General features: G+C 40.8%; 1 protein-coding gene across 2 annotated transcripts in view; it reads left to right on the top strand.

Moving 5' to 3' along the window:
- Positions 1-19,072, top strand: part of GRID1 (glutamate ionotropic receptor delta type subunit 1) — a 791,790-nt gene that overhangs the window by 649,364 nt on the left and 123,354 nt on the right. For both annotated transcript variants that reach the window (XM_033208974.1, XM_033208975.1), the window contains exons 9-12: positions 2,974-3,075; positions 4,520-4,717; positions 7,932-8,256; positions 9,463-9,601. In XM_033208974.1, the coding sequence (XP_033064865.1) occupies positions 2,974-3,075; positions 4,520-4,717; positions 7,932-8,256; positions 9,463-9,601 (764 nt within the window). The remainder of the gene's footprint in view (positions 1-2,973; positions 3,076-4,519; positions 4,718-7,931; positions 8,257-9,462; positions 9,602-19,072) is intronic.

Here is a 19,072-nt window from a genome sequence, read left to right as displayed (position 1 = left end):
ATTACAATCCCAGTAGAAAGACAGAGAAGGCCTTCTTGATCAAGATGCACAGAGCCCCATTCCAAACACTCACTCAAGCCAAGACAGTAGAGAATTAAGATGCCCCTTCACCATGCCAGGAAGATTTGGCAGCAGATGTTAGGCAAAAGGGTCGTGGTGCAAGATAGAGTATGGAGTGTCTGGAATGGTTGCATCATCATTAGGACAAGATGGCTTCTGTTATGACTCTATGAGCCATTGGGGTGGTCAAGAAGACCTCTGCAACTCCACCCACACCCAGGAGAAGTAGCAGTATACACATCAGGGCTAAGCAGCTCCAGCATCTGGGCTAAGCAGTTAAGGTAGTGCAGATGCAGGCACCCCAAATAAATATCCACTCCTGCCCCAGTGAGTCCATGGTAGAACATCCAAAGAATAGGGGCAATCAACCCCTTGGCCCCATTTGTCTGAATTTGTCCTCTTCGCGCTGACAAGCATTTTAATCCAGCTGTAGGAATCGATTCTGCATCTTCATTCAATTTCTTCCTTTCCTTTCCTTTCCTTTCCTTTCCTCTCTCAATCTCCCCCCCGCTTTCTTTCTGTATTTCTTTCCCTTCCTTCCTTCCTTCCTTCCTTCCTTCCTTCCTTCCTTCCTTCCTTCCTTCCTTCCTTCCTTCTTCTCTCAATTCCTTCCTTCCTTTCTTCCTTCCTTCCTTCCTTCCTTCCTTCCTTCCTTCCTTCCTTCCTTCTTTCCTTCCTTCCTTCCTTCCTCCCTTCCTTCTTTGGCAGGATCTCACTCTGTTGCCCAGGCTGGAATGCAGTGGCACAATTACGGCTCTCTGCAGTCTTGACCTCCTGGTCTCAATTGAACCTCCCACCTCAACCTCCCAAGTAGCTGGGACTACAGGTGTATGCCACCACACCTGGCTAATTTATTTTTATTTTTTATAGAGGCAGTATTTCACCATATTGCCCAGACTGATTTTGAATTCCTGGACTCAAGTGATCCACCCGCCTTGGCCTCCCAAAGTGCTGGGATTGCAGGCATAAGCCACAGCTCCCAGCCTATTTCTTAAGATCCAATGGAGAAATAGCCATGATTTTTGCTTTTTTTTTTTTAAACTGTATCATTACCCAAAGTGTGGTATATTGGTATCTTCAAGGTCTTTAAGCAGAATTTTGGGTAGATCTTCATTTGTTCTTTATCTCAATGCCCCCAAATTAATTAGTGGTGGTGGTGGTGGGTGGTTCTTCAGGGTACATGGCCATGATTTTACTAATTTATTTATTCGTCACACCAAGGCATCCTATTATTTAGAATGGAGTGGGTCTTGTTGGGCATCATGTCCAAGGTGACAACAGGAAATTCTAGGTTTCTGTAAAACTGACTCTAGAACTCCATCTCTTATTCTGATGGTTTTACGTTATATCTCAGAGTTGTTGTCTCTTCCAGGAGGAATGGCACCTCAGGTTCTATGGCCTTATAGTCAGGGCTCAGTGTGCAGACGCTGCTGCAGATGTCAGAACCATGGGAAATGCTGAGAGAGTAGAAGCATTCTTAAGTGGAACAGTTGGTGGTTCCTTCAGGGCTCCCAGTAGCACTTTTCCACTGGGGTTCTTCTTCTCTTCAGGTTAACTAGGGGATCTTATGGATTTTTCCCTGATAACAGTATATACTGCCTGTGGCAGTTTGACCCTTTAGCCCCCTGCTATTTAAATGGTGGTCCATGGATTAGCAGCAGCAGCAGCAGCAGCAGCATCACCTGGGAGCTTGTTAGACATGAATAATCTCAGGTGCCAGAATCACAAAGTGCATAGAAAATCCCTGGGCCATTTGTGTGGATATCATAGTTTGAGCATCATGGCTTTAATCAACAACAGTGGTTCACAATTCTGGCTGTGCATTAGAATCACCTGGGGAGCTAAAATATTCATCTCTAGTACACTACAGACCAATTACATAAGAGTCTCTGGGGGTAGGACCCAACTTTCAGTACATTTTATTATAAAGCCCCCCTGAAGAGATACTAATATGCAGCCAAGTTGGAGGGCCAGTGACCTAGAAGAGCAGGGGTTTTCAACCTTGGCTGCAGTATCAGGAGCACTCGGGAGGCATTAACTTCCTATGCTCAGGCCCTGAGATCCTGATTTAGTTGACTTGAGATGGGGCTGGGTATCTGCATTTTGTTATGTCTTCTCCATTAATAGTTGAGAATCATTTCCCAGACAAAAGTTTTGTCATTGTATAGACCCTGCAAGGATGCGGGAGGGAAAGCAGTCTCATGAACAACTGTGTCTCCTCATTGTTTCTGAGCCAAGGTAGGTTCTCCGTGACCACCTTAGGATGACTGTCAGAGATGCATCTGGCTATTGGATACACTGCAGGCTTAGGAGAATGTAGCAGATTCAGAGCACATTTACCCTGCCATTAGCCTCTACCTGCCTATCAAGGAAAATGAAGCAGCTGACACCACAGTGAAAACAGGCAGGAAGCTCTTGACCCTGCTTGCCATAGGCACCGGGGTGCAAGGCAAGCTGTGCACTTGAGTATTTGCTACTTGCTTTACTGCTGAGCCTCATCCTACCCATGGAGGGAGCAATGGCTGAACTCAAGGGCCTTGTGGCCTGGGCAAGCCAAAGGAATAATTAAACAAAGAGGGTATTTTGCAGGCATCACAGTGACATGGCCTCTGTGGGTGAACAGAATAAAACTGGACATAAACATTTGTTTTAGAGACAAGTTCTCGCCAGTTGGTTTCATTTTAGGGCTGTGCTGAGCTCTAGAGATCCAGGCAAGCTGAAGGAGGACATGTAACTCTGCTTACCATATGTCTATTCTCTTTAGGGTTTTAAAATGGCTCTGGGTCTCTGGGAACTCCAGGGGACTGCTGTTACCCTACCTGCCTAATTCAGGCTCCCAGTGTAGGAGCCGAGGTCCTAAGGTGTGCCTAGGTGCCAGTTCCATCCCTCATAATCTTTATTTCTCCTTCACAGTTGGCAACGTGGGACTCAGAGAAGGGCTTGAATGGCAGCTTGCAAGAGAGGCCCATGGGCAGCCGCCTCCAAGGATTGACTCTCAAAGTGGTGACTGTCTTGGTAGGATCATGGGGACATTCTGGGAGCTACACCATCCAGGCTGTTGAATCAGAGGCTGCTTTCTGTTTAATGCTGGGTTTTGGGAGAAGAGAATCTTGAGGAGTGTTGTGAGCTTTCATAAGGCCTTTCATTTAACTAATTGTGTGAATAATGAAAGGAAGAGTGAGATTGATGTTTCTGCCCCAGGACCTCTGTGCTTTCCATAGGAAGTCCCTGAGCTGCTCTAGAAAAAGACTTCTCATCCATAGCCTCCTCTGAGGACCAGAGGGGGCCCAGCTGCTCCCCTCGTTCTTGGATGTAAACTGGATCTTGACCCACTACTGGTCCTTAGGAGAGCTGTTCTGGTAGCCAGAACCCCAAGATAGATGCTGGAGGAGGACATTTCCTAGCACCCAGCACTACTGATGGGCTCATGTGACACAAGTTCAGAATGAAGACCATTTGGTAGTTGCAACTTTTCTGCATGGGTATCCTGGAATCATAGACTTTTGCATTTGTAAGAGAACTTAAAAGCATCTTCCTTTCAATTGTTTTTTTCACATTTTTATAAAAACTGCAAGAGACGTTACAGATTTGCCTCTTATTGACTGGGTCACACATGCCCAAATGTCCCTTCTGTCCCAGCAGACACTAGCATTCCCTTGGCTCAGAAATCCTTGGCAGCAATATTTGTGCATTCCCTGTTTGCACACCACAAACAAGCTTTACACCCTATTTCCCAACACAACTAAATTAATGAGCTATACTCCCTGGAACTGTTTGCCAAAGGCCCCTTGTTCAGTTTCACACAAGAAGGAAGGGGAATGGTGGTGAGCGCTGAGGCATTTTTCAGATGACCACCTCGCTCACATGTGGCATAGCACAACATGTGCAGGTGTGAGCATGGCATGGCTTTGAACTCGGAACTCTGGGTTTAAATTTTATCTTACCCTTTGGCTTCTGGTCTGGCCTTGGCCAGTTAATCCATATCCACTTTCTAATATTGCCAGTAGACATAATGCTTTTTCTCTCAACCTAATGTCACAGAACTTTATCACCACTTATTATCCTGGATGAGAAGTTTCATGTTTCTTATGTGGGCCTCGTATAATTTTGGCATATTCTAAGGACAGGGTCCTAACTCTGCATGGATGTTACAAGTGGAAGAAGGAAAACCATATTATTCAGGGAAGTAGGGGTTGGAGCAGAGCCTGGGATAACATAACATAGGACAAATGAATCTCCACTCCTCTGTATGGACCTACTGATTGGAGTGATCATCCTGTGCACTGTTCCTTGAGTGTCCATACACGGCTTTTAGAAAAGGGCAGGTAAGTTGAGCCTCCAGTCCTAAATTGGGGAACTGCAAATGTTCTAATCACATCTTTCTCTCTAACAATACACTCAAGATATGTGTTAATGAACCTGTTATTTAATTGGAGAACCTTCATTCTGTTGTCCTCAGGAAGAGCCTTTCGTGATGGTGGCTGAGAACATCCTAGGACAGCCCAAGCGCTACAAAGGGTTCTCCATAGATGTCCTGGATGCACTGGCCAAGGCTCTGGGCTTCAAATATGAGATTTATCAAGCCCCTGATGGCAGGTATGGTCACCAGCTCCATAACACCTCCTGGAACGGGATGATCGGGGAGCTCATCAGCAAGGTAGGTCCCCACAGCAGATCCAGGGGGAGGGGCACCCTAGTCTTCCTCTGGGGTAATATCTAAACTTGACCAATTGCACCGTGGAAACCTTGGGACCAGCTAAACAGACCACAGTTACCATTCTCCACACACAAAGGCTCTTTTGTCCTCAAATCCCCTGCTGCATCCATTTCTGCTCTTGTATCTCCTCATCCCTGACACTCTGTGTTACCTCCCTGCCCACTTATGTCATTTATTTGAAGTCTATCATCCACTGTGTCTACTCTGTAGCACATCTTTCAGGGAACCACCCCACATTTAGGGTAAAGTAGAAACCTAGTTCCCACCAGGGGTACTGGTGAATGCTCATTCTCCTATCCCTCATAGACCACAGGTAGGATATGCATACACATGTGTGTGTCTACATTGCTATGTGTGGATGGTGTGGCATCCCGCAGGTCCTCATACTCATTTAAATCGTACTCTTCTTCTCTCCCGTGGAAACTGCATCCTCATTGAAACTCATGGCATGAGGCCAACTTACCATGTCCCCCTTCTTGTCATCTCATGACCCTGGGTCGTTTCCCCATGATCACTGATCATGATGGCATCTGACTCAAGTCCTCTATCTCCATTATTCCTCCTGCCACCATTCTGACAACTTCTGACATCCCTGTAGACAACTCTGGACTCCCAGTACTTTGACACCCTCGCCTCCAGGGAGCTTTGCTGTGCTGCACTCCATTGTTCACCCCCATGCATCTTGTTAGCATCTTACATGTCACCATCACTAGCCCACTGCATGACCACAACAAGTTGTCCTTCTGACTCTTTTGAACCTTTACTCTGACAGCAAAGGCCCTTTGCTTTTTAAATCGGTAAAGGCAGACACTAGGCTTGTCATTCCTCTGATTTCTATTAATCTTTTTAAGAAACAGCTTTACTGTGATAAATTCACATACTATAAAATTTACCCATTTTAGATATACAACTCAATGATTTTTAGTAAATGTACTGGGTTGTGCAACCTTCATTATGATCTAGTTTTAGAATACTTCTGTCACCCCATTGAGATCTTTCATACCTACTTATAGTTAATACCATTCCCACCCCCAGCCCTAGGCAACCATTAATCTACTTTGTATCTCATAGAGTTGCTTCAGTGAACATTTTGTATACAAGATGTGGTCTTTTGTATCATACGAGATGTGGTCTTTTGAGTCATACAAGATGTGGTCTTTTGTGTCTGGTTCTTTCCACGTAGTGTGTGTATTTGAGGTGCATCTTTCTCTGCGGCTTCTGTGCCTTTCTGATACTGCATCCTCCATGGGTGGCCAGATAAATCCCTCCTCCCTTCATCCCTTGTGACTCCCTCTGTTCTTGACTTTTTTCTTGCACCCTAAGCCTGAATGGATTCTATTATCTATCCTCTTCGCTCTGAAATCCAGGTTGCTGCACTCAATTAGAGAAGGAAATTTCGAATCTGTCCAGATTGCTGTAGAAACCCTGTGTGGTCTCCAGAGTCAGCTGGGCCCTTCAGTACTGCCAGAATCTTTTAACTTGTCCTCTGTTGGGCTCCTTGGCTATGTCTCTCAGAGACTGTTTAAAAAGTTTACCTTTCTTCTTGAGCTACCTAAGGATCTTCTATCCTTCCCAACTAAAAAAAAAAATGATTGCACTTCTATATCGGGGAAATAAACTGAGACTTTGGGGCATAAAATTGTACTTCTAATGCCTATGAAATTTACATCTGCAGGCACCTGCCATCTTCCACAGAGGGGAGTGTCCCCTGTCCCCTGTCAGTCTCTCCCACTGTCACAGGACAACCCCTCCACCTGTGTCATGAGTTGATTCCTTTGTGCCTCCTTCGAACCTTGCTCCATAAATTAGTTTACCTTCATTCTGTGTTATAAGCCTATCCTGCTCCACTAAATTTCTTTTTAAGCCCTTAAATATGCTCCAAACTTTCCTAATCCTAAAAATAGTCCCCGGATGTTGGGATTTTTAGAAGAGAGGCAAGAACCAGAGATGCCAGTGTGACAAGTGTAAGAGGAGGGTGTTGATAGGGTCACCTCCATATTTTGTCTTTACTCAAGGTATAGTATTAAATTTCAGTTTAGGACATGAGTATATCTGTGCCTAGCCCACATATTAAAATCCTTAAAAAAATCCTTCCACGTGTGTTTCCCCAACTTGAGCATGGAGGTTGAATCAGTTGTCACTATTGGTCATTCTAAAAGAAACCGGTTCTGCTGATGCCTCCCACTTGGAGGGCCAAGAGCCCAGATCATTATGATGTCTGCCTTTCAGTGCTCTGGTGACTAAAGGAGGACTCTAGGCCCCATTGTCACCTGGCATCTACCCATCCAGACATGAAGCTTGTGATCGCCCCAAACTTGGCAGCTTCATCCTCACAGTCTGGATCCATCTTAATGGCGTTTCTGTCTGTTTTTGAAATGGAAGCCTATTTTGGAAGGCAAACATCTTGGGAGTTAATTTTGAGGTCACAGTAGGGAACATCCATAGAAATTCTTCACACCATGACTTTATCATGGAAGCATCAACCTGTGGGTCTGCAAGCCATGAATTAAGGGTGGGGGAAGATAGAAGTAAGTAGATGACCCCTTTATTCTTTCAGTATTTTACTCTCTGGCATAAAGTCTACATATAAAACACTCAGTGGCTAATATGTTAATGAAGTCTAACGTAGTTGTAGAACTCACCATATAACTTCTGAAGTGTTTTAGAAAAGAGAGAGATCAATGTGGGATAATAGAGTCTGAGGGGTGTGATGAAGAAATGGAGTGTGCCTCTGGTCTTAACATGTAGGGAGGATGCAGACAGGCTTAGAAGGAGATAGAAGGGCCTTCTTAGTGAAGGGTAGAGGGAAACACAGGGAAAATAAAAAGAAGATAGCTAAAGTTTGGTAGGAAAACAACAAGCAAGTGAAGATAAACTATAATTCATAGAGAAATGAAGATGCTTTACTCGGCTCTTTTCTGTAGAAGTCGTTTCCTGAAGTTTTTAAAAGAGAGAAACTTGTAAGGTGAAGGAAATAGTAACAGACAACTTAGTGTTGGATTTTCCTTACAATATTCAGACTCTCAGGGCGCCAGCTCTCAAATCCATTCCTCTGAACAGAGCAGTTCAAAGGGCAGAAGGTGGACCTTGACCCAGGGCAGAGCCCAACAGTAAGCTGAGGACTGCCGTCTGATGAGATGGCTTTGCCTTTCAGAGAGCAGACTTGGCCATCTCTGCCATCACCATCACCCCAGAAAGGGAGAGCGTTGTGGACTTCAGCAAGCGGTACATGGACTATTCGGTGGGAATTCTAATCAAGAAACCTGAAGAGAAAATCAGCATCTTCTCCCTCTTTGCTCCATTCGATTTTGCTGTGTGGGCGTGCATTGCAGCAGCCATCCCCGTGGTTGGTGTGCTGATATTTGTGTTGAACAGGATACAGGCTGTGAGGGCTCAGAGTGCTCCCCAGCCCAGGCCATCAGCTTCTGCTACTCTGCACAGTGCCATCTGGATTGTCTATGGAGCATTCGTACAGCAAGGTACCTTTCTGGTTCCCTGATCCTTGAATAGCTTTGGGGGCTTGGAAGAACTTATCCATTGGCAAAGTTCTCAGGTGCATTTTACCAAAGTCATTTCAAATGCAATTTTACTTAATCTCTAGGACAGTACAAATATCATGTTGCACCCAACTTCCCTGAATAATATCAGAGATAAATTAAATGAAACAACAATAAGGAACTCAACTTCAATTCCTGATTCTCCACTTTAGATAAAATTAACTTTGGAGTTCTGCTTTGCACTTTTCTCCCCTCCTACATTAAAGTGATTGCTATGCACTTGAGGTTGTCAATGAAACTGTGAATCTTGCTTAAATTTGATGACTTAATGGGGAAAAAAATCCCAATTGTGTTGCAATCATATAAGCAGTACTCCAGCCATTCTTGAGGTACAAATTCTCCTACCTTTGAGGGGTCTGAATGGCGCTTCTATCCAGTAGTGAGTTATAGGATTGTGCCATTGTGACTGGAGCAACAAATTGCAAAGTTTCTAATATGAGTCTTGGTCCTGTTTGCACCATGGCAAATGCTTTGTGAGGTTATGTATGGAGATAAGCAGTGAGAAGCTCTTTTCTCCTAACACTTTAGAGACCAAGGAGAAATAATTGGCCTCAAAGAGGCTAAACTTCTAACTAAAAGTCTCATGCCATGATTTCTGAAAATTCTGGGCGAAGAAAAGCCATCTAGAGAGGCCTGAATACTAATAAAAGTCATATGGGACATCCCATTTCTGAAGTTTAAAAGAAAGCCAGGGAGCCCTCCACGTAGGAGGTATTTCTATATTTACAGAATTCCCAAGTCTGCTATATATGAATTTGAAATTGGAAAGGGATCTTACATAAGGCTGCAGCCCTAGAAGTTCTTACCACTATGAGGTAGAATCTCCTAACTGAAAGATTTTGATATTCAGATCCCCACCCTTGGTGTTTTGACAAACTCCACACCACTAGAAGCCCAATCCTAACTTTTCCGTATTTTGTGGTCCTCTGCTCCTGTCCAAGATCCATGGTTTTAGGATCCTATCCCAGAATTGGCACAGATGCCCAGAGCCAGCTGGCAGTCACCTCCCTGGTTCCCAGCCCGTCACCAATGATAGCCTGTGTGCCTGGCTGCAGGGCAGAGCACCTCCCTGGGGATGAGAGGGAGACCAGAAGCCACTGGCCAATGCACTTTTTCTGCCTCCCACAGGTGGTGAATCTTCCGTGAACTCTGTGGCCATGCGCATCGTGATGGGCAGCTGGTGGCTCTTCACGCTCATCGTGTGCTCCTCTTACACAGCCAACCTTGCTGCCTTCCTCACAGTGTCCAGGATGGACAACCCCATAAGGTAAGCCTATTCTTCCTTGATCTGGAGCCAGCAGCTCAGAGAGGCTTTAAAGAGGGTGTAAACCTTTCCAGGGCAGTGTGGTATGATGGAGAGAGCCCTGATCTGCAATCTGATGGTCTTCTGGAATCTTTAGTGCGTGGAGAAGAGCTTCACTCCTGTTGTATTTTATCTCAGGCAAAATTACATAAATGTATAAATTCATTAAATAATATTTCCTGCAAATTTAATGCTGGCTACAAAGCTAAGAAATCAATTAACAAATTACATTTCCTCAGACATTTAAACATTGATTACAAACTTATTTAATCAAAATTTTATAAATATTTAGTTAAAATTAATTTAAACCAGAAATCTAATATGTTTTTTTCAATCTTCAAACACCTTAAAACGATTTTTTTCAAAAATGCCAATTACCACAATAACTAGAAACTATATTTCATGCACATTTATATGATTATAAAATTATTGAAACCAAAGACTAAAAATATGTCTTCATTTTTACAAAATATTAAGATTATGGCATAAAAGAACGAGCTCAATATAGCAAAATAACTCTTGGAAGTGACTTTATTTTATGATCAGATTCCCAAATATAGTGCAAATTATAAAAAAAGAACATGGACAAAGTGCATTTGGTTTGGATGTGTGGTTGCTAAAGTGACCATAAGGCATGGATCTGTTGTACACTTCATTGGGTATGATATTGGTTTCAATATTACCTCTAACTTGATGTCTGACTATGGTTTTTTGAGCCACTGCTTTTAGTAACATCTCCTTTAATTCATCACACTCATTGCCATCATATTGGTTCTTTTGATCCATAGCTCTTAATCAAGTCATTTATACTCAACCAGCCTCTATGGGTCTCAACTAGCTATTGAAAAGAGTTCAAACTCCTTGACTAGGATTCAAGATTCAGTATGATATTGTCTAATATCTTTATTAAATTGACATTTTTATTGAGATAATTATAGATTCACATGTAGTCGTAAGAAAAATTGCAGAGAGGTTTCCTAGGATCCTTTACCCAGTTTTCTCAATGGTAACATTTTGCAAAAGTCTAATATTGTATCAAAACCAAGGTACTGACATTGATGCGGTTGACTGATTTTATTCACATTTCCCCTCTTGTACTCATCTCTCTGTGTGTCTGTGTATATGTATGTCTGCATTCGGATCTATACTATTTTATCACTTATAAACTTGTATATCTGCACCACGTTAAAGATACTGAACAGATCTATCACCACAAAGATCCTTTATGTTGTTGTCTTATAACCACCCAACTTTTTTCACATTTCTTCCCCTGCCACTCTGTCCCCAACTCTGGCAACCATTAATTGTGCTCCATCTCTAAAATTTTGTCATTTCAGTTTGTGATATAAATGGAATAATGCCTTTTGGCTTTGGCTTTTTCACTCAGCATAATTCCTTAGAGATTCATCCACGTTTTCGTGCATATTAGTAGTTCACTGCTTTGATTATATCACATATACCACATAAGAGTAATATCACATATACCACAGTTTGTCTAACCTTTCCCCCATTGGAGGACATCTGGGATGTTTCAAATTCTTGGCAATTATGAAAAAAGCTTCCATGAACATTTGCGTGCAGGTTTTTGCGTGAACATGAGTTTTCATTTACATGTGATAAACACCCCAGAGTGCAATTGCTGGATCATATGGCAAGTTCATGTTGGGTATTGTAAGAAAGTATCAAATTGCTTTCCAGAGTGTCTGTACCATTTCATATTTCTGCCAGTGATGTCAGAATAATCCAGTTTCTCTGCATCTTTCCTGACATTTGGTATTGCCATTATTTTTCATTTTACCATTCTGATGGGTGTGGAGTCATACCTCATTGTGGTTTTATTTTGCACTTCCTTAATGACTAATGATGCTGCACACCTTTTTATGTGCTTATTTGCTATGTATATATCCCCTTCCATAAAATATCTGTTTTTAACTTTTCCAAATGGATTGCTTATTACTTTTGAGTTTTGAAAGTTCTTTTTATATTTTAGATACTAGTTCTTTGTCAGATATGCGGTCAGCAAATATTTGCTGCCACTCTATAGCTTGTCTTTTCAAACTCTTGTCTTTTCACCATGAAAACATTTTAATTTTGATGAGGTTCAATTTAGAAAATTATTTGCTTCACGAATCATACTTTTGATGTCAAGTCTTTTCCTAGCCTGAGACTCTGAAGATTTTCTACTTTTCTTTTTTACTGAAAATGTTTGTATTTTCCAATTCAGTCCACAATCAATTTTGAGATAATTTTATACAGTTTGAGGTTTAGGTTGAGAGCATTTTTTGTTTTGTTTTGTTTTGTTTTGTCTGTGTGTTTTGGTCTATGGATGTCCAATAGCTTTAATACTATTTGTTGAAAAGGCTATACTTCCTCCATGGAATTGCTTTTGTGTTTTGTGAGAAAACAGTCGGGCATATTTGTATGTTATCTAAATTGTCTATTCTGTTCCATTGTTATATATGGTTGTCCCTTTGCCAACACCATACTATTGTGATTACAGTAGCTATAGCATAAGCCTTATTATAGGGTAGAGTGATTCCTTCCATTTTAATCTTCTTTGTTAGGATCATTTTAGCCATTCTTGGACTTGCATCTATACATATAAATTTTTTCACATTTGTATTTTTTGTTATTTTCAAAATTATCAGCTAAAGGATTTCAGAATTGTATTCAGAGCAAATGGACCAACTGAAAAATTAACCATATAACACAATTAATTAAAATTTTCCTATTTAATAATTAATAAATAATAAAGTATCAGTGAATCTAATAGTGGATTGAGTTTGAACCCAGCTCAATAGTTAGTTGGCTAAATATTTTCCTCAAAAAATTGATAAAGCAAGTAGCCATTTACTATTATGTTGATCTTTTGCTAAGTTTACTTATTTTTTCTTTATTGAGGTATTACTGACAAATAAAAATTTACAGCATACAACATGATGTTTTGACGTTAACAGGGTCTTTCACTGAGAAAAGGTTTTAATTTTGATGAGGTCAAATTTAGAAATTTATTCTTTCATGGATCATTCTTTTTGATGTTGTCTTTGTCTATCCAGAGAGCCTTAGGATTTTCTCTTGTTTTAAAATTCCTAACATTTTTATATTTTTACATTTTACATTTCATTCCACAATCAATTTTGAGTGAATTTCTGTATGAAATTTGAGGTACAGGCTGAGGTCTTTTTTTTCAGTCTATGGATACTGATATGATTTGGCTGTGCCCCCACCCAAATCTCAACCTGAATTGTATTTCCCAGAATTCCCACATGTTGTGGGAGGGACCAGGGAGAGGTAATTGAATCATAGGGGCCGGTCTTTCCCGTGCTATTCTCATGACAATGAGTAAGTCTCACAGGATCTAATGTGGGTTTATCAGGGGTTTCTGCTTTTGCTTCTTCCTCATTTTCTCTTGCCACCACCATGTAAGAAGAGCCTTTCACCTCCCACCATGATTCTGAGGCTTCCCTATCCATGTGAAACTGTAAGTCCAATTAAATTTTTTTTTTTTGTTCCCAGTTTTGGGTATGTCTTTATCAGCAGTGTGAAAACAAACTAATACAGTAAATTGGTACTGGAAGTGGGGCATTGCTGAAAAGGTACCCACAAATGTAGAAGTGACTTTGGAATTGGGTAACAGGCAGAGGTTGGAACAATTTGGAGGGCTCACAAGAAGACAGGAAAATGTGGGAAAGTTTGGAACCTCCTAGAGACTTGTTGAATGGCTTTGACAAAAATGCTGATAGTGATATGAACAATAAGGTCCAGGCTGAGGTGGTCTCAGATGGAGATGAGGAACTTATTGAGAACTGGAGCAAAGGTGACTCTTGTTATGTTTTAGCAAAGAGAGTAGTGGCATTTCTTCCCTGCCCTAGAGATTTGTGAAACTTTGAACTTGAGAGAGATGATTTAGGGTATCTGGTGGAAGAAATTTCTAAGCAGCAAAGCATTTAAAGGTGACTTGGGTGCTGTTAAAAGAATTCCATTTTGAAAGGGAAACAGCATAAAAGTTTAGAAAATTTGCAGCCTGACAAAGCAGTAGAAAAGAAACACCCATTTTTAGAGGAGAAATTCAAGCCAGCTGCAGAAATATGCACAAGTAGCAAGGAGCCTAATGTTAATCCCCAAGACCATGGGGAAAATGTCTCCAGGCCATGTCAGCCCCTCCCATCACAGGCCCAGAGGCCCAGTAGCAAAATATGGTGTCATGGGCTGGGCCCAGGGTCCCTGTGCTGTGTGCCGCCTAGGGACTTGGTGCCGTGTCCCAGATGCTCCAGCCATGGCTGAAAGGGGCCAACATAGAGCTTGGGCTGGGGCTTCAGAGGGTGGAAGCCCCAAGCCTTGGCAGCTTTCACGTGGTGTTGAGCCTGCAGGTGTACAGAAGCAAAGAATTGAGGTTTGGGAACCTTTGCCTAGATTTCAGAAGATGTATAGAAATGCCTGGATGCCCAGGCAAAGTTTGCTGCAGGGGCAAGGCCCTCATGGAGAACCTCTGCTAGGGCAGTATGGAAGGGAAATGTGGGATTAGAGTCCCTACTGGGTTGTGGAGTCCCTATGTGGAAGTCAAGGAGTCAAGAATTGAGGTTTGAGAACCTTTGCCTAGATTTCAGAAGATGCATAGAAACGCCTGGATGCCCAGGCAAAAGTTTGCTTCAGGGGCGAGGCCCTCATGGAGAATCTCTGCTAGGGCAGTGCAGAAGGGAAATGTGGGGTGTGGAGTCCCTACACAGAGTCCGTACTGGGGCACTGCCTAGTGGAGCTGTGAGAAGACGGCCACCATCCTTCTGACCACAGAATGATAGATCCACTAACAGCTTGCACTGTGTGCCTGGAAAAGCCACAGAGACTCAATGGTAGCCCATGAAAGCAGCCATGAGAGAGGCTGTACCCTGCAAAGCCACAGGGACAGAGTTCCCCAAAACCATGGGAACCCACCTCTTGCCTCCGTGTGTCCTGGATGTGAGTCCTGGAGTCAAAGGAGATCGTTTTGGAGCTTTAAAATCTGACTGCCCGCTGGATTTCGGACTTGCATGGGCCCTGTAACCCCTGTTGTGGCCAATTTCTCCCATTTAGAATGGCTTTATTTACCTAATACCTGTATCTCCATTGTATCCAGGAAGTAACTAACTTGCTTTTGATTTTACAGGCTCACTAGCGGAACAGACTTGCCTTGTCTCAGATGAGACTTCGGACTGTGGACTTTTGGGTTAATGCTGAAATGAGTTAAGACTTTCGGGGACTGTTGGGAAGGCATGATTGCTTTTGAAATGTGAGGCCGTGAGATTTGGAGGGGCCAGGAGTGGAATAATATGTTTTGGCTCTGTCTCCATCTAAATCTCAGCTTGAATTGTATCTCCCAGAATTCCCACGTGTTGTGGGAGGCACCTAGGGAGAGGTAACTGAATCATGGGGACCAGTCTTTCCCATGCCATTCTTGTGATAGCAAATAGTCTCACAAGATCTGATGGGTTTATCAGGACTTTCTGCTTTTGCTTCTCCCTCATTTTCTCTTGCCTACACCATGTAAGAAGAACCTTTTGTCTCCCATCGTGATTCTGAGGCCTCCTCAGCCTTTTGGAACTTTAAGTCCAATTAAATCTTTTTTTTTTTGTTCTCAGTTTCGGGTATGTCTTTATCAGCAGCATGAAAACAAACTAACACAGATACTTAATTGCTCCAGCACTATTTGTTGAAAAGGCTGTTCTTCTATTGAATATAACATTTGCATGTGCACTACGAAATGATTACCACAATGAAGCTAAGTAACATATCTGTTACCTCACATAGTTATCAGTTTTTTGTGTGTGATGAGAATATTTAAGATCTGCTGTTTTAGCCAATCTCAAATGTATAACACAATTTTATGAATTATAGCCACCATGCTATACATTATATCTCCAGATCTTATTCATCATACCTAACAAATTCTGTACTGTTTGACAAAAAGCTCGTAATTCCCCCACACTCCAGTCCCTGGCAGCCACCATTTTCTGGCAACCAATAAACTTTCCGTTCCTATGAGTTTGACTCTTCAGATTCCAAATATAAGTGAGATCATTCAGTATGTGTCTTTCTGTGCCTAGCTTGAGTTAACGTAATATATATTTGAGTTAACATAACATAATATCCTCTAGGTTCACCCATGTTGTCACAATGGAAATATATTTTATTTATGTATTATATATATTATTTATATATAATGTATCACATTTATATATTATATGTATATTTAATATATACAAATAATTACATTTATATACATTATATATGTGTATATATAATCACGTGTGTATACATTATATATGTGCATATATATAATATATCACATTTTCTTTGTCCAATTATTTGTGGATAAAATGTTAGGTTGATTCTGGCTGGGTGCAGTGTCTCACGCCTGTAATCAAGCAATTTGGGAGGCCAAGACGGGCGAATCACCTGAGGTCAAGAGTTCAAGACCAGCCTGGCAAACATGGTGAAACCCAGTCTCTACTAAAAATACAAAAATTAGCCAGGCATGGTGGCAGGCGCCTGTAATCCCAGCTACTTAGGAGGCTTAGGCAGGAGAATTACTTGAATCTGAGAGGTGGAGGTTGCAGTGAGCCAAGATCATGCCACTGCACTGCAGCCTGGGCAATAGAGTGAGACTCCATCTCAAAAAAAAAACAAAGTTAGTTCTATATCTTGTCAATTTCTAATAATGCTGCAATGAACATGGTAGTGCAGACAAATATCTCTTCAAGATACTGATTTCATCTTCTTTGGCTCTGTATTAAGAAGTGGGATCACTGAATCATATGGTACTTCTATATTTAAGTTTTTGAGAAATTGCCATACTGTTTTCCATATTCTTATCATCACTTGTTATTTTTTGTCTTTTTTTTTTTTTTTTTTTTTTACCATAGCCATTCTAATAGGTGTAAGGTGATACCTCATTATAGTTTTCATTTTTATTTTCCTGATGATAATTATGTTGAATATTTTTTCATATATCTTTTTGTCATTTATATGTCTTCTTTTGAGAAATGTCTATTCAGGTCCTTGCCCATTTTTAAATTAAATTATTTGTTTTGTGGTTAGTGAGTTTTTGATTTCCTTATATATTTTGGATATTAGCACATTATTTGATTTTCTGTCATTTTGCAAGTTGTCTCTTCACTTTGTAGATTGTTTACTTTGCTATGTGTAAGATTTTAAAATTTGATTTAGTTTTTTATCTGAATTTATCTATTTTTGCTTTTGTTGCCTGTGCTTTTGGGTCACATCCAAAAAATCATGCCCCAGACTAATGTCAAAAAGCTTTTTTCTTCTGGAAGTTTTACAGCTTCAGCTCTTACATTTAAGTTTTTAATTTATTTTGAGTTGATTTTTGTGTATGGTGTGAAATAAGGGTCTATTTTCATTCTTTTGTGTGTGAATATTCAGTTTCTCCAACATCATTTATTAAAAAGACTGTCTTCCCCATTGTATGTTCTTTGCAACTTTGTCAAAGATCGATTGACTGTAAATGTGGCGATTTATTTCTGGGCTCTATTCTCTTTCATTGGTCTCTATATCTCGTTTTATGCCAATACCATATTGTTTTAATTACTATGACTGTATGCTATATTTTGAAATCAAGTAGTGTGATGTCTCCGGATTTGCTTCTCTTGTTTAAGATTGCATTGCTATTCAGAGACCTTTTGTAGTCACAGGAATTTTACGATTTTTTTTTTTTTCTATTTCTGTGAAGACTATCACTGGTATTTTGGTAGGGGTTATACCAAATCTATAGATCACTTTGGGTGGTATTAGCATATTAATGGTATTATTTTTTCCAATCCATGAATGTAGGATACCTTTCCATTTATTTGTGTCTTCTTCAGTTTTTTCACCAATTTTTTTTTTTTTTTTTGAGATGGAGTCTCCCTCTGTCGCCCAGGCTGGAATGCAGTGGCCGGATCCTGGCTCACTGCAAGCTCCGTCTCCCGGGTTCACGCCATTCTCCTGCCTCAGCCTCCCGAGTAGCTGGGACTACAGGCGCCCGCCACCTCGCCCGGCTAGTTTTTGTATTTTTTAGTAGAGACGGGGTTTCACCGGTTAGCCAGAATGGTCTGGATCTCCTGACTTCGTGATCCGCCCGTCTCGGCCTCCCAAAGTGCTGGGATTACAGGCTTGAGCCACCGCGCCCAGCCACCAATGTTTTATAGTTTACAGCATAGCATACAGATTTTTCACCTCCTTGGTATAATTTATCCACAATAATTTTATTTTTATGCTATTTTAAATAGAATTGTTTTCTTGATTTGTTTGTAAATACTTTGTTGTTAGTTTATAGAAATATTCCTGATTTTTGTATGTTTATTTTGTATCCTGCAAATTTACTGCACTATTTCTATATAGGTCATGTCATCTGCAAATATATGCAGTTTTACTTCTTTCTCTCTGATTTAAATGTCTTTTATTTCTTTTTTTTTTTTTTTGTTAACTTTTACATTCAGGGGTACATGTACAGGTTTGTTTATAGATAAACTGTATGTCATGGGGGTTTGATGTACAGATAATTTCATCACCCAGATAAACATAGTACTTGAGAGTCATTTTTTTCTGATACTCTCCTTCCTCCTAACCTCCACCCTCAAATATGTCCCAGTGTCTGTTGTTCCTATATAGTGTCTATCCATATGTTCTTGTTTAGCTTCCATTTATCAGTAAAAACATGTGGTATTTAGTTTCCTGTTCCTCTGTTAGTTTGCTTCAAATAATGGCCTTTAGCTCTATCCATGTTGCTGCAAAGAATATTATCTTGTTCTTTTTTATGGCTGCATAATATTCCATGGTATATATGTATCACATTTTCTTTATCTTTTATTCATTTGTATTGCCTAACTGTTCTGACCATGCCTTCCAGTTCTATGTTGAATAGATATGGTGAGAGTGGGCAATTTGTTTTGTTCCCAATCTTGGAGGAAAAGCTTTTAGATTTTTACTGTTGAGTATGATGTTAGTCATAGGCTTCATATATGGCCTTTATGATGTTGAAGTACATGACATTTAGTCCTAATTTGCTGAAAGTTTTTATCATGAAAGATGTTAAATTTTCTCCAATGATTTTTCTACATCTTTTGAGATAAATATATAATTTGTATCCTTCATTTTGTTAATGTAGTGCCTCCCATATCTTGATTTTTGTATGTTAAACCATCCTTGCATTCTGGGGGTAAGTTCCACTTGATCATGGAATTTTTTTTTTTTTTAATGTGCTATTGAATTGGGTTTGTAAGCATTTTGTTGAAGATTTGCACATCTATGCTATCTGGGATATTAGCCTGTAGTTTTCTTTTCTCGAAGATTCCTTGTCAGGCTTTGATATAAAGGTAGTGGTGGTCTTGTAAAATGAGTTTGAAAGTGTTCCCTTCAATTTTTTGGGAAGTGTTTGAGAAGGATTGGTATTTTTCTTTC

This window comes from Trachypithecus francoisi, unplaced genomic scaffold (assembly GCF_009764315.1).
Source record: "Trachypithecus francoisi isolate TF-2019V2 unplaced genomic scaffold, Tfra_2.0 Lachesis_group9, whole genome shotgun sequence".
NCBI classification, from domain to species: domain Eukaryota; kingdom Metazoa; phylum Chordata; class Mammalia; order Primates; family Cercopithecidae; genus Trachypithecus; species Trachypithecus francoisi.
Note: the sequence above shows the minus strand (reverse complement) of the source record. Positions and strands in the feature narration are given on the sequence as shown.